We start from the raw sequence: 11,112 nt of genomic DNA on the forward strand, positions 1-11,112 counted from the left end.
AGATGGAAGGAAGAGCCCAAGGTGACATCGAACGTGTGCTCAGCGTGGTATGCTGTAGTTGCAGTGTTTCAGCTGTCTCACCTAGGCCTGAGTGGTGTCCACATCACATAAATGTTACTGCATCATGTCCCTTTTTTCGTTTCCTGGTCTGGCAGTGTTGCCTATAAGAGTGTTCCTTTTGCTGCCTCCTGCCTTTCTGTATCCCTTCCTGTTACTGCTTCAGTAAACCTAATCTGGCTGCCAAAAAAGCAGTCACAACAGATTTGTAATCCATGGAGCCTTTTCAGATCTCTTCCAACGTTTTTCTTTTGATTAAATCGATATTAAAAAAAAAAAAGAAAAGTAAGATACTGTACTTAAGATACTCTTGAGCCAGCTTTACTCTGAGTATTTCAATTCTCTATTCGTATCTGACAACTAGCTGAGAAGTGCAAGCTGTAGCATGTAAAATACTGCAGAAATCTTGCAGTGGATTATCTCTGTGCTCTCAGTAACTGGACTAAGCAGAATGAGAATGAAGTTCTCAGTAAGCTAACAGTTCCATCAAATGCTGACGAGAGTCACAACAGCTTGTGCTTCATTGAACAAATAATTAAATACTTTATCCTTTGTTTTTATTTTGCTCATTGACTTTGTGATGTGAGTGTTTTATTATTGGTATTGAGATGTAATATATACATCTGTCGTTACAGATGTATATATTACATCTCAATATAATATATTGAGTATATTATACTCAATAATATATACATTATATACATGGTAATATATACATTTGTCGTTTATGCACTTGCATCCAAAATGAAGCTCTAGCCAAATAATCAGTGGAAATGTGCCTGGTAGTGTAACTTTCTAAGTTACATGTTATTGTGCCTTGGTGAGGAAATAATCAGCCCTGAGAATGAGAGAAGTTGTTTGGTGACTAGCATATGGAAGGAGGCCTTTGAACGATGAAGATCAAGTCTTGTTTGACTTCCTTAAAAAAAAAAATAGTCCCTGCATCTTTGCATGCATGTTTTTAAGTAGATACAGTGCTTCAGGAACTGATTGAAAATATGTTTTCCCCTCCGTTTCCTGGAGCATTGTTCTGTCCCCTCTGGTGCCTGAACAATTGATCTGCTTATGAAGTTATGAAGATAAACAAAACGAGTTAGCCAGCACTGGTCATTTCTGTTTCCTGCAAGGTATGTTCCCAGTGTCTGGGTAATGGTGCAGAACAAGAAGTGTAGTAGTTGCTTGCAGAGAGGGACAGCAAGTGCAGACATGCCGTGGTTCTTATGGAAAAAATCATCTTCACAAATAAAGCCTACAGCTGGCAAAGTGACACAAGTTACGGTGCTTGTGTGAGAGAAGTCTCATCTGTCTAAAGCTGCAGCTTCTGTCTAAGATAGCTGGTTGCAGATAGAATAGGCATTTCTTCTCCTTATTCCTCTATGGGGTTTCTGTAAATTCACTCCATCTCTGAAATTGATGCTCCAGTGATAAATACTCATTGCTGCCCACTCCTGACCACGCTTCATTGCCCAGGACTTTGTTTTGATCACACTATAAAGTGTGATGGTTAGAAGCCAACTTCACCAGCTGGTGAATGTTCATGGGAGCCCGTGGCATATTTCACTGGGAGGCTGCTCCATGGGGTGTTAGGACTTTAACTGAAAGCAGCATGTAACGTCCCAGTGCAATTGGGCATCGATGTCTCTGCTGGTGGTACTGTTAAGATTGTTCTGCCTCTGCTGAAGCACAGGGAGAGATGCCTTTCTTCCCTAGCAGGACTCCACATCTTCCTTGGCTGGGACAATTGAAGCTGTCTTGTGTGCTCCACACAGTAAGTACTGACTTGCTGAGAAGCTGGGATTTTTAAATAATAGTAATAAAGCTGTAGGTTTGTATCTTATTAGCTACTCAAGTATTGGCTTTTTGTTTTTGTATGTACGTTTGTATGTAAGGAGAAAAAAGTTATAAGCTGTATTTTTCTAACAGTGGCAGGGAGGTAGCTAAAGGGCTGGCTGCTCTGTGCAGCTGAGACTTTTTTTTTTGAGTTTATGAATTTTACAGAAGCCAAGATGGGAACCTCAATGAGAGACAGAACTGCCCGGTGCATGTTCACTGCTCCATAACACGCTCCAGCAAGTACAAAGAACCACTCCGTTTATTCTGAAATAAATCAGTACAAAATGTACAGAAAAAGCAGTACAAATTTACAAATATACATCATCTGTTTTTTTGCATTCTTCAATCATCAGGCTTTGTAGTCATCTAGTTTTAAAGTTCCCATTCACAATACTGTCTCCTCTCACCTTCATAACGTTGCATCTGAATCCTGCAGTCCGTATAGTTACATGATGGTTGGAGCTCTGTCCTTGAGCTCTTTGTCAACTATGATCACCAAATGACGTGTAAGACCCATTACTCGACTGTCCCTCTAAATCCACCTGGCATCTCAGTAGCCCTTCTTCCCTGGCTCTCTCTCTTCCACATACCACCACATATTTAACGTATTTTTCTAATCGTGAGAATTTGGCAGGTACAAGACAACAGTTGTAAGTATTAGCTGTTTAGCACTATGGGAAGGCTTGAGGTAAATTGCTAATGTAGTTGGTAATACTGCCATCTAAGTCAAAAGTGTTCATGTTACTGACAAAAGACTGCATTAGAATTTAAAACGATAAAAAAAAAAAAAAGATCATTAAAAATTACTTTTAAAATAAATAAATAATAAATAGGAATAAATAAAGCTGTTTTAAAACCAGTGGATTCTTAACACTCAATCTGCCATTTAAAATAATTTATCTGCATGTTTGGCAGTTTTCAGTGAAGGCATTTCAAATATTCCAGTACAATAAATATCTTCAATAAATATACTATGTTCAGAGCTATTTTCCTCAAGTTTCATATGAAGCATTTAAAAGCAGCAAAAAGAGCAGTCTGGTTTTCATCTCTTCAAAACTTATTTAGATGGACGCTCTTGTAGGAATTGTCTTTCAGGCTGTTGAATAGCTCTTTGGTGCCGTTCTGCCACTGAAGAACGAGATCCATAGGGGTTTTCCCTTCCTGGTTAAAATAAGCAAGGGAAGCCAAACTTAATTTCAGTCAGTGAATACTAAGTCCTTTATTCCTCCTGAGATATTTGTACAGTGCATCTGTCTGATGTGAGAGCTTTCTGCACACACAGGGTCAGCTGTACTCTCATCTCAGATCTGGGTCCTTTGGCACTCCAGATCTAGTCCTGTTTCAGTGGCACTAAGCTATGTTAGCAAATACTGTGGCTAGCAGAGCATGCTGGTGTTTCTTTTGATCCAGTCTAAACTGATTGGGAGTACATTTAGGTGAAACCTCAATAAGCTACTCTTCTGTTTAATGGAGAATTCAGATAAGAGTTCGTGTTGGTTTAATTAGAGAGGTTATGAACCACATCTAAATAAAACAGGAGCAACTTCTATATGCAGACAAAGCCTGAGAGAGTAAGTATTTTGCCTTTGGGACTGTTTTTCCTCATTTTCATACCCTGGTGAAGTGGCCTTGCTTTGCTTGAGCAGAGAGAAGGGGTAGTGCAGATGGTTGCAGGGGCAGATTTCTTCCTTGTCCCCTCCAGTTTTAATTGATTGCCAATCAAAAGCATTGATCCACGTTGTTAACGTGCACTGTCCCTGCTACTGTTATTTTTTTGGATTTGGGGAAGAATGTGGTCTGTTACATCTGGTATTTTAATGTGGTCACATCTGCTGCTGGTGAAGTGACTATCAGCAAAATCTCGGGTGTTTGTTCTTAAATGGAAGCCGATGCTCTGGGTGTAGCAGAAAGGAGCTCTCGCAGACCCCCAGGGCTCTCGTTGTCTCTGGTGGCTGGAGCCCAGGAGCTGTACAGACAGCAAGTGTCTGTATGCTTAGATCTCTTTAATATATGATCTGTGTAATTAAAATAAGATGTGGTGGTGTTTTTAGCTGCACCTGATGGGTTCTGGTTTTAAAGCAGGTAATGCTTTTTGTGCTGCTCCCTGACCTCCCCCAAGTTACACTTTCTCTGTGTCAGCTCTGCTTTAATTAACTCTGCAGTGATCTAATTAAGTCTGTTCACAATAGTCTCTTCTGGCCTCAAAACCTGTGATACTGCTCTGAATGGGAAGCTTTGCTAAGCGTTTTGAATTACTTACGCAGTTCTTTATGGTCAGGTCCGCCCCATAGAGAATCAGCAGCCGGATCATTTTGTAGCGGTTCAGCCTGACGGCGTCATGCATCGGTGTGTCACCTTCCTAGGGGTGCAAGACACGGGTCAGAGTCTGTCCTGCCATCAGTGCCATGGTCCCGACCCCACAGCACCACCAGGGATTTTTGCAGGGCAGTGGAGCTGTAAATGGGGCCAGGAGCTTGGTGCTGCAGGTAAGGAGGTGGTGGCACTTACTCTGTCTCTGGCATTAAGGTCTGCTTCGCAGGCAATGAGGTGCTCTGCGCAGTCGTACTGGCCCGTCCTCACAGCGACGTGCAGAGGCGTGCTGAGCAGCTGAGGGGGGTTAGAGAAGGCAGTCAGTGGCATGGAGCAGTGAAGGGCTGATCACGAATGGCTGCCAAAAATGATCCCCTCAGGTAGGGATCAGCTTTCTGTCTCTAAAAAGCATCAGAGCCCCAGAAGAACATACCTTGTCTCTTGCATTTCTGTTTATTCCTTTGTCCAGTAAGAACTTTACAACCTCCAGGTTTCCTCCCCGGCAGGCCCAGTGCAGGGCTGTAGATTGAAGCTATGGCAGGAAAAATAAAAGTAATTTAATTCACCATATTACCAAAAAAAAACAATAAATAAGCAAACTTCATCACATTTCTAAATGAATTCAAAATCATTTTTCATGCAGTTTAACTTAAAGCACTTCTCTGTGATCATTGTTCCTGTTGTTTCTATTAGCAGCCTCTTTTGCTTGGCCCTTCACCTCCACGATATCAGCCTTTCCTTGCAGCTGGCTGCAGGGGAGCCACCATTTCCTCATCATGTCCTGCTCTGCTCACCATTCCTGGTCTTATGCTACCACCAGCACGGCTGCTGAAGCAAGGGGAAGCAAGGCTGGCCACTGCCAACTGGTTAGCAAGGGGCTAAGCAGAGCTGGGCGTGGAGGAGCAAATAAAAACTGCTGCAAAAGCTGTGGATGCTCAGCTGTTCCAGAGGAGCGGAGGTCTCTCCTGAGAGCAGAGTTCAAATCCTGGTGGAGATCGTACACGCTGTGCTGGGCCCTTGATAAACGCGTGGGACCGTGGCATCTCCACCAGCTGCTCACAGCCTGGCCTGGTAGCCTGAGCTCAGCAGTCTTGCCATACTTTTGGCCTTACTGTTCTAGGCCGTCTACTGGCCAATGTGCTCCTCCGCTTCCTGCGATTTCCAGCACAGCTTTGGCAAAGCGAGGCAGACACCTCCTCCTGAAACCTCTTCTCAGCAGTGTTATTTTAAGGATAAACTTAAAAGACACTCTAAGGCCCTTTAGTGCTCCTCTCTTGTGTGTTTCTTTTAGCAGTTATAAAAAAATGAGTATTTTTTCTGAAGTATAAGTCAATAGGCATACCATGTCTTTCAGTTCAAGCTGAGCCCCAGCTTCCACCAACCTTTTCACCACCTCTAGATGTCCTTCAGAGCATGCCCTGTGCAATGCAGTGCGCTTGAACTGTCAATTAAAACAGTGCAAAGTCAGATATCGAATACGGAACAAAGATCTCTTAAACTTTTCTCTCTGCCTCCCTGGGATGATGGCAAATACATACTTTGTGCTGATTCATTTTCAAGAGCTAATACTTTTGAGACACGAAATCTACTAAATTTTAAAAGCATCCTAATAGCAGAGGGCTGCCTACCTGGTATTTCAAAGAGTGTAAGGAATATCAGCAGTGTGACAATTAAATTTAAAATGATGCCTGTTGAGTTCCTCCTTCCAACGTGCTATGCTACATTTTGCAAATGCAGCTTATGCATTATGGAGTATGAGGGCATATGGCATCATTTTTTTATTTTTATTTTTATTTTTTTGTAGTTCTGAAGACAAATTTCTTGTCTGTTCATTAGTAGCATTGGAAGACCACCTGTTGCTGAAAATCAGGGTCTCCTAGTCACCAATAGCTTTCTTTGAAATAAATAAATATATCTTCTGAAATAATATTACTTTGGAGGTTCCCAGTGGCCCCTCTATCACTACAGAACAGTATGTCAAACTCCCAGAATTTATTTACTTCTCCCCCACTGTTTTTTTCTCCTTATAAGTGTGGAAACTACAAAACCTAGTGGTAAAAGGTATTTTTGTTCTGTAATAATCTCTTTTATGTAGCAGGTGTGAAGTAAGAAGAGAAGAGTGTACCTCATCACAGACATTTGGATCCCCTTTGTCCGACAAGTATTTTTCAATTACTGGCAACTTATTCTCCAAGGCAGCTCTAAAGAACATGGGTACATCCACTGGTCCTGTCTGATGAAGAGTAATACACAGGAGGTAAATATGAGTGGCACCAAGGCCCAGTGGTCCTTTCCCAGAGGAAGGTACCTCCCATCAGAACTTACAATAACTTCTGGTTTGGGTTCCTTTAAAACGGGAGCTTTCACCTTCTTGCATTTCTTCCTCTTCTTTAGCTGAATAATTTTTTCAAGGTCCTCCAAGCTTTCAAGTTTTGATCTCTCCTCTAGTTTTTTCTTCTTCAGCTGAAACAAAGGAGGAAAGCCAGAAAGTTGAGCTGAGGGTGAACACCTCTGTCCTTCAGAGTGGCAGGACAGTGGGTGCTGTTCAGCCAAATCCAGTTCACATTAGGTGAACTTTGAAATAAGTTGTCTTTTGTTGCTGGTGGTTTGTTTTTATTGTTGTTCTTAACAGTTAGGGCTAATGGAGCATTGGAGTAAGTTTCTAAATTCTGCAGTGTGTATTCTTTTTTCATACACAATTGCACCTATTCCTAAAGGCTTTCTTCAGCTGTGTGTTGTGGGATAGCATGAGCTTTTTGGTCCGTATTAGACCAGGAGTCCAAGAAGTACTGCAGTCCCTTCTGGCCCAACAACTTAAGAAATCTCCTGCAGCTTAGGCTTGGAAGTCCCTGCAGTTTTAACTGATTTCCACCATGTTTTGCTTTCAACCACTTCTCTTATGCAGCCACTGATTTATTGTAACATAATCCTCTTTGATAAAAAAAAATACCCTTAAGTGAAATGCAAGGTTTATGCCAATTTTAGCATTTCAGACGGTAAGTGTTACATTTTGGTAAACTACAGAGAATGTCCCCAGTGTCCTTGAAGGGACAGTTCAATAAATGCTTAAGACTACTTCAGGTCTGTATGTTAAAGCATTCCTGCATGAAGTGAGTATGGGGCACTGCTAACATCAAAGACCAACGTGTTGCCTTCACTGAAGGCCACAGGGTGTCCGTGGCTTTGGAAGAGTGACTAACAACCAAGGAGTACCTCATGACAAAGTCTATCCTGTGGTATCTGTAAGGGTAAATATGCTGGTGAGACCCTGCCATATTTTTTCAACTAAATTCTGATTTAAGTAAGTTATTTCCCCCTCCTCTTTTTTTCTGCATTTGGGGTTTGATCGTCAATGGCAAACACTCTGTTGGCTGGGTAGACTGTGGAAATCAACAGCGAATCCAAAAGATTCTTAGGACATTGTGGTTGTTTTAGAGGAACTCAAAAAAAAGATCTGTAGCAAGTAATGGTCTTCTAGTTGAAGGTGAAGGCCAATAGTTGTATTAATTTTAATATTTTTGAGGCTCACCTTTCCACCTTTCTTTTCCAGAACAAAGTCTTGTTCTCCCTGCTAGTTAAACTTTTTAATTCCCAAATTACTTACATTTTTAAGCCAGTTAGTTGTTGATTCACCACGTAATGTAAAATGTAATAGCTACAGTATTTTTAGAAGAAAGCATCAGTTCTTAAGGCTATGGAGAGAATTGTCATGCTGCAGGAATACAAAATAATATTCTTTTGTAGAGCAATATCACTTTAATTTGTATTTTTTTTCACCACAAAATGTGCTAGTAAGCACAATGCAGATTTTTTGTAAAAATTGTACTTTTGTGACAGATGAGGCTCCTGGTTTCAGAAAGTGCCCTTACCCCTTCCCTGGCTTGGCTATTTTTGGTGGCAGCTGTTAGGTGTGCAGGCTGAAAGTGTCCTTCTGTCTGCATGCATTCCCCTCACCAGCAGCTGGCAGGCAGAGGTCGTGGGGAAGGGGAGGCCCCTGGGGTTACAGTCAGATTTTAGAGGGGGGGAGTCTGGGGGTCTGCCTCATGGAGACAGTGCCTGCATCCGTAGGCTGCAGGAGCCAGCAGACCTCTGCCTTCAGGAGGCTTCAGAGCAACCTCCTTTGGCAGCGGTCTCCTGGGGGTTGTTTATCTAGCCCACCATGCATGGATTTCTAATTTGGAAAGGGACAAAACTTCACGGGCAGCTGCAGAAAGCACACACAGGATGATAAAAGCCTAAGCAAAAGCCCAAGAGCCTACCTCTGCCTCTAACTTTTTCTCCTTCTGGTAAGCCAAATCTCCTCGGGTCAGTACGTGTTCAGAGACCGTCTTCAGGTCATCCTGCTTCTCTAATCTCACAGCAGCTTCATACTCTCCATTTTTAAAGTCCTCAGGGAGGAAGCTGCCAGTCTCCTTATCATCAGTTTTCTTCCCAGTCACCTGTAAAAGGAAATATAATGCAATATAAGTAGCAGTTTCGTGATGGCAGCAGCCACCCCCTGAGAAGCTGGATTAGCTAGGGGCTCATTACATGTCACTCCTGTCCTGCTCTAGGAGAGTGTGACAGACAGACTGCAGACCTCGCTCGGCCTGTGCCTGGACAGACTGTGTGTGTGTGTGAATAGCTAGGGCAAGCTCGCTTGCAGCCAGACCTTCCACGTCCACACAGCAACTCCCCGAGGGCATCTTCAGGGTTTGGGTCAAGATCCATGAGGCCGCCTCAGTGTAACTCTGTGCTTGACTGGCACCGAGCTGCTGCTGTACTGACAAAAGCCATTGAGCCAGGAAGAGCATCTTTTTTGTTCAGGGTTTTCTTGCATTTTCACTTGCCAGCATGTGTCAGACCCCTCAGAAAGAGGCTCCGGTGGAAGGAGCCACCCCAACAGGCACCAGCACCCTGTGAGTGCAGAGCAGGGGAACCGAGCAGCTAGAGTGGGAGGAGAGGCTTTCTCCCTTGGGACCTTACAGCTTAATTGAAACACATACAGTGCAGTTAAATTGGTCTGCTGAGTAATTTCAAGGCTGATCTTACCCATTGCTGTCAGAACCAAAGTCTCCACTTATAGCACTTAGCAAACAAGCACAAGGCAGTTCCTGTGCTGAAGCTGTGTGATGCTGCCCTCCAGCACAGCTTTGCATAGCTTTTTAAAATATTTTGGATGATTGATTAAGTATGCTCAAAGAGATAACTTGTTAAACTTAGTGGAGGCTATGGTGTATTTTCAGAGTGGTTCAGTAGATGTATGTGCTCTGGACTGGCTTCCCATTCAATCACCCTTGTATAGCTGTGTTTGTTACAGAGTTTAACACTAGATAAATTCTTGGGGCCTTCCCAAAGATTTTAAGACAGCATTAACTAGTCAGGCTGTATGTGAATTTCATCTCAACACCTGGGAAAAAAAGGAATTCCTGTATAATGTCCCACTGCTTTCCTGGTTTATTCCTCGTTTCCCAGTTTGATCATTGTAAGTCTGAACTCTGCAGTACAAGGGTTCCATGATTTGTGGTCTGGTTTAGATATTATTTTTCAAAAGCTTATTACAAAATGAACAGCAGTGGGCATAATAGTGATGCTTAGTGCTGGTTTACAAGTGGAAGGAAAATGATTTGGTTTCCCTGCATTGCTACCTCCTCCCCACTCTTACTGGATTAGAATTAGTCAGCGTGATTGTAAACCTAAGAGCTTTAATTTTTTTTTTTTTTTTTTTTTAAATGAATCAAGGTCAAAGGAAAATACACAGCTAAATTTTAGTCATTCTGTACTTCCTGGTAAATTATGTTTTGATGCAAAATCCAAATGATTACATAGCTATACGAGTGATGGGTCCCCTTATGAAGGAACAGTTAAAGTGAGAATATAACATGATAACATTTTATCTTATATACAGGTCTCATGCCTAGAGCAAAGCAGTACTGGTAGCCTGCTCTGTCACCTCATTGCTCCACAAAGGTTGCCCCTCTCTGCCTGGTGTAATGACAGTCTAGAAGGAAGCGTAATTATGAGTAAATGAAAGAAGATTGCACCTACCAGGTCTTCTACCTTCATCATCATCATGTCTGCCAGTGTTTGAAGGCTGTACTCCTCTATGGATGAAACTCCCAAGTGCTCAGGCAAGCTCTGCAGGGACCACCACGCCAGCTTAGCTTATATATCTTTGGGAGAACTGTGCTTGAATGAGATAATCTTCCAACCTGGGAATCCAAGTGTGCCCCGTGGACTTGCCAGCTGAGAGGTAGGCTCGCGCTCATTCCAGACATGTTAACTAGCCAGATCTGGTGTCGAGGCAGGGCGGGGGGGCGTCAGTTGGGCGAGGACGCTCGAGCCTCGCAGTCTAACCACACCGCGTATGTGCATTGGAATGAAATGTGAGCTCATCGCTCCTTTGGCAGTGACCACACGGCTCAGCAATGCGAGTCATCCTGTGTTCCCAGTGCCCACTAGGACAGCTGTCTGTTGATATAGCATTATAACTTCATCTTCTTTATTTATTTATTTAATTTTTTTTATTGACATTCATATGACTGCAAGGCACTGGAAAGGGTAAGTGGCTTATGTACAACGCCTGTAGTCATACCTTCCTGATAAGTGGATTATGACCCCTTAAGTCTCGGAAAGCCATTCTTTGCATTGCTATTTATTCTTGGATGGTAAACAGTTTTAGGGGAAAGGACTCTTCTCATCATGATGGCAGTCTTCTATATTTGTTGAAAGGAATTCTCTGAACAGATTACTAAACCAGAATGATGTCTCTGGTGCTAAAAGGGCCTATGACATGATAAGTTACAATCAGTGTAAGATCTCAAAACAGCAAGCTTTGCATTTTTCTGGGATGTTGTCAGTGGTCATAACGAGAATAATGAATTATATCCTATTAGGCCAAATAAAACACAAAACCCAACAACAAGCAAAGAA

The 11,112-nt window shown here is 42.6% G+C and overlaps 1 protein-coding gene across 1 annotated transcript; it reads right to left on the reverse strand.

The window, feature by feature from the left end:
• Window positions 1-2,131: 2,131 nt before the first annotated feature.
• On the reverse strand, window positions 2,132-10,410 carry ANKRD1 (ankyrin repeat domain 1). The gene is made up of 9 exons (XM_068688475.1): window positions 10,228-10,410; window positions 8,460-8,639; window positions 6,526-6,663; window positions 6,326-6,433; window positions 5,543-5,641; window positions 4,634-4,732; window positions 4,399-4,497; window positions 4,151-4,249; window positions 2,132-3,051 (listed from the first exon to the last, which is right to left on the reverse strand). The coding sequence occupies exons 1-9, from the start codon at window positions 10,252-10,254 to the stop codon at window positions 2,941-2,943; spliced, it is 960 nt and encodes a 319-aa protein (XP_068544576.1). The 5' UTR covers window positions 10,255-10,410; the 3' UTR covers window positions 2,132-2,940.
• Window positions 10,411-11,112: the final 702 nt, after the last annotated feature.

Source organism: Anas acuta, chromosome 7 (assembly GCF_963932015.1).
Source record: "Anas acuta chromosome 7, bAnaAcu1.1, whole genome shotgun sequence".
NCBI lineage: Eukaryota > Metazoa > Chordata > Aves > Anseriformes > Anatidae > Anas > Anas acuta.

Coding starts and splice junctions, on each gene's coding strand:
- ANKRD1 (XM_068688475.1), bottom strand. CDS start 10,254: ATGATGATGATGAAGGTAGAAGACCTG. Junction 8,640..10,227: donor TGATGAAGGTAGAAGACCTG/GTAGGTGCAATC, acceptor TTCCTTTTACAG/GTGACTGGGAAGAAAACTGA. Junction 3,052..4,150: donor ACCTGACCATAAAGAACTGC/GTAAGTAATTCA, acceptor TATTTTAACCAG/GAAGGGAAAACCCCTATGGA.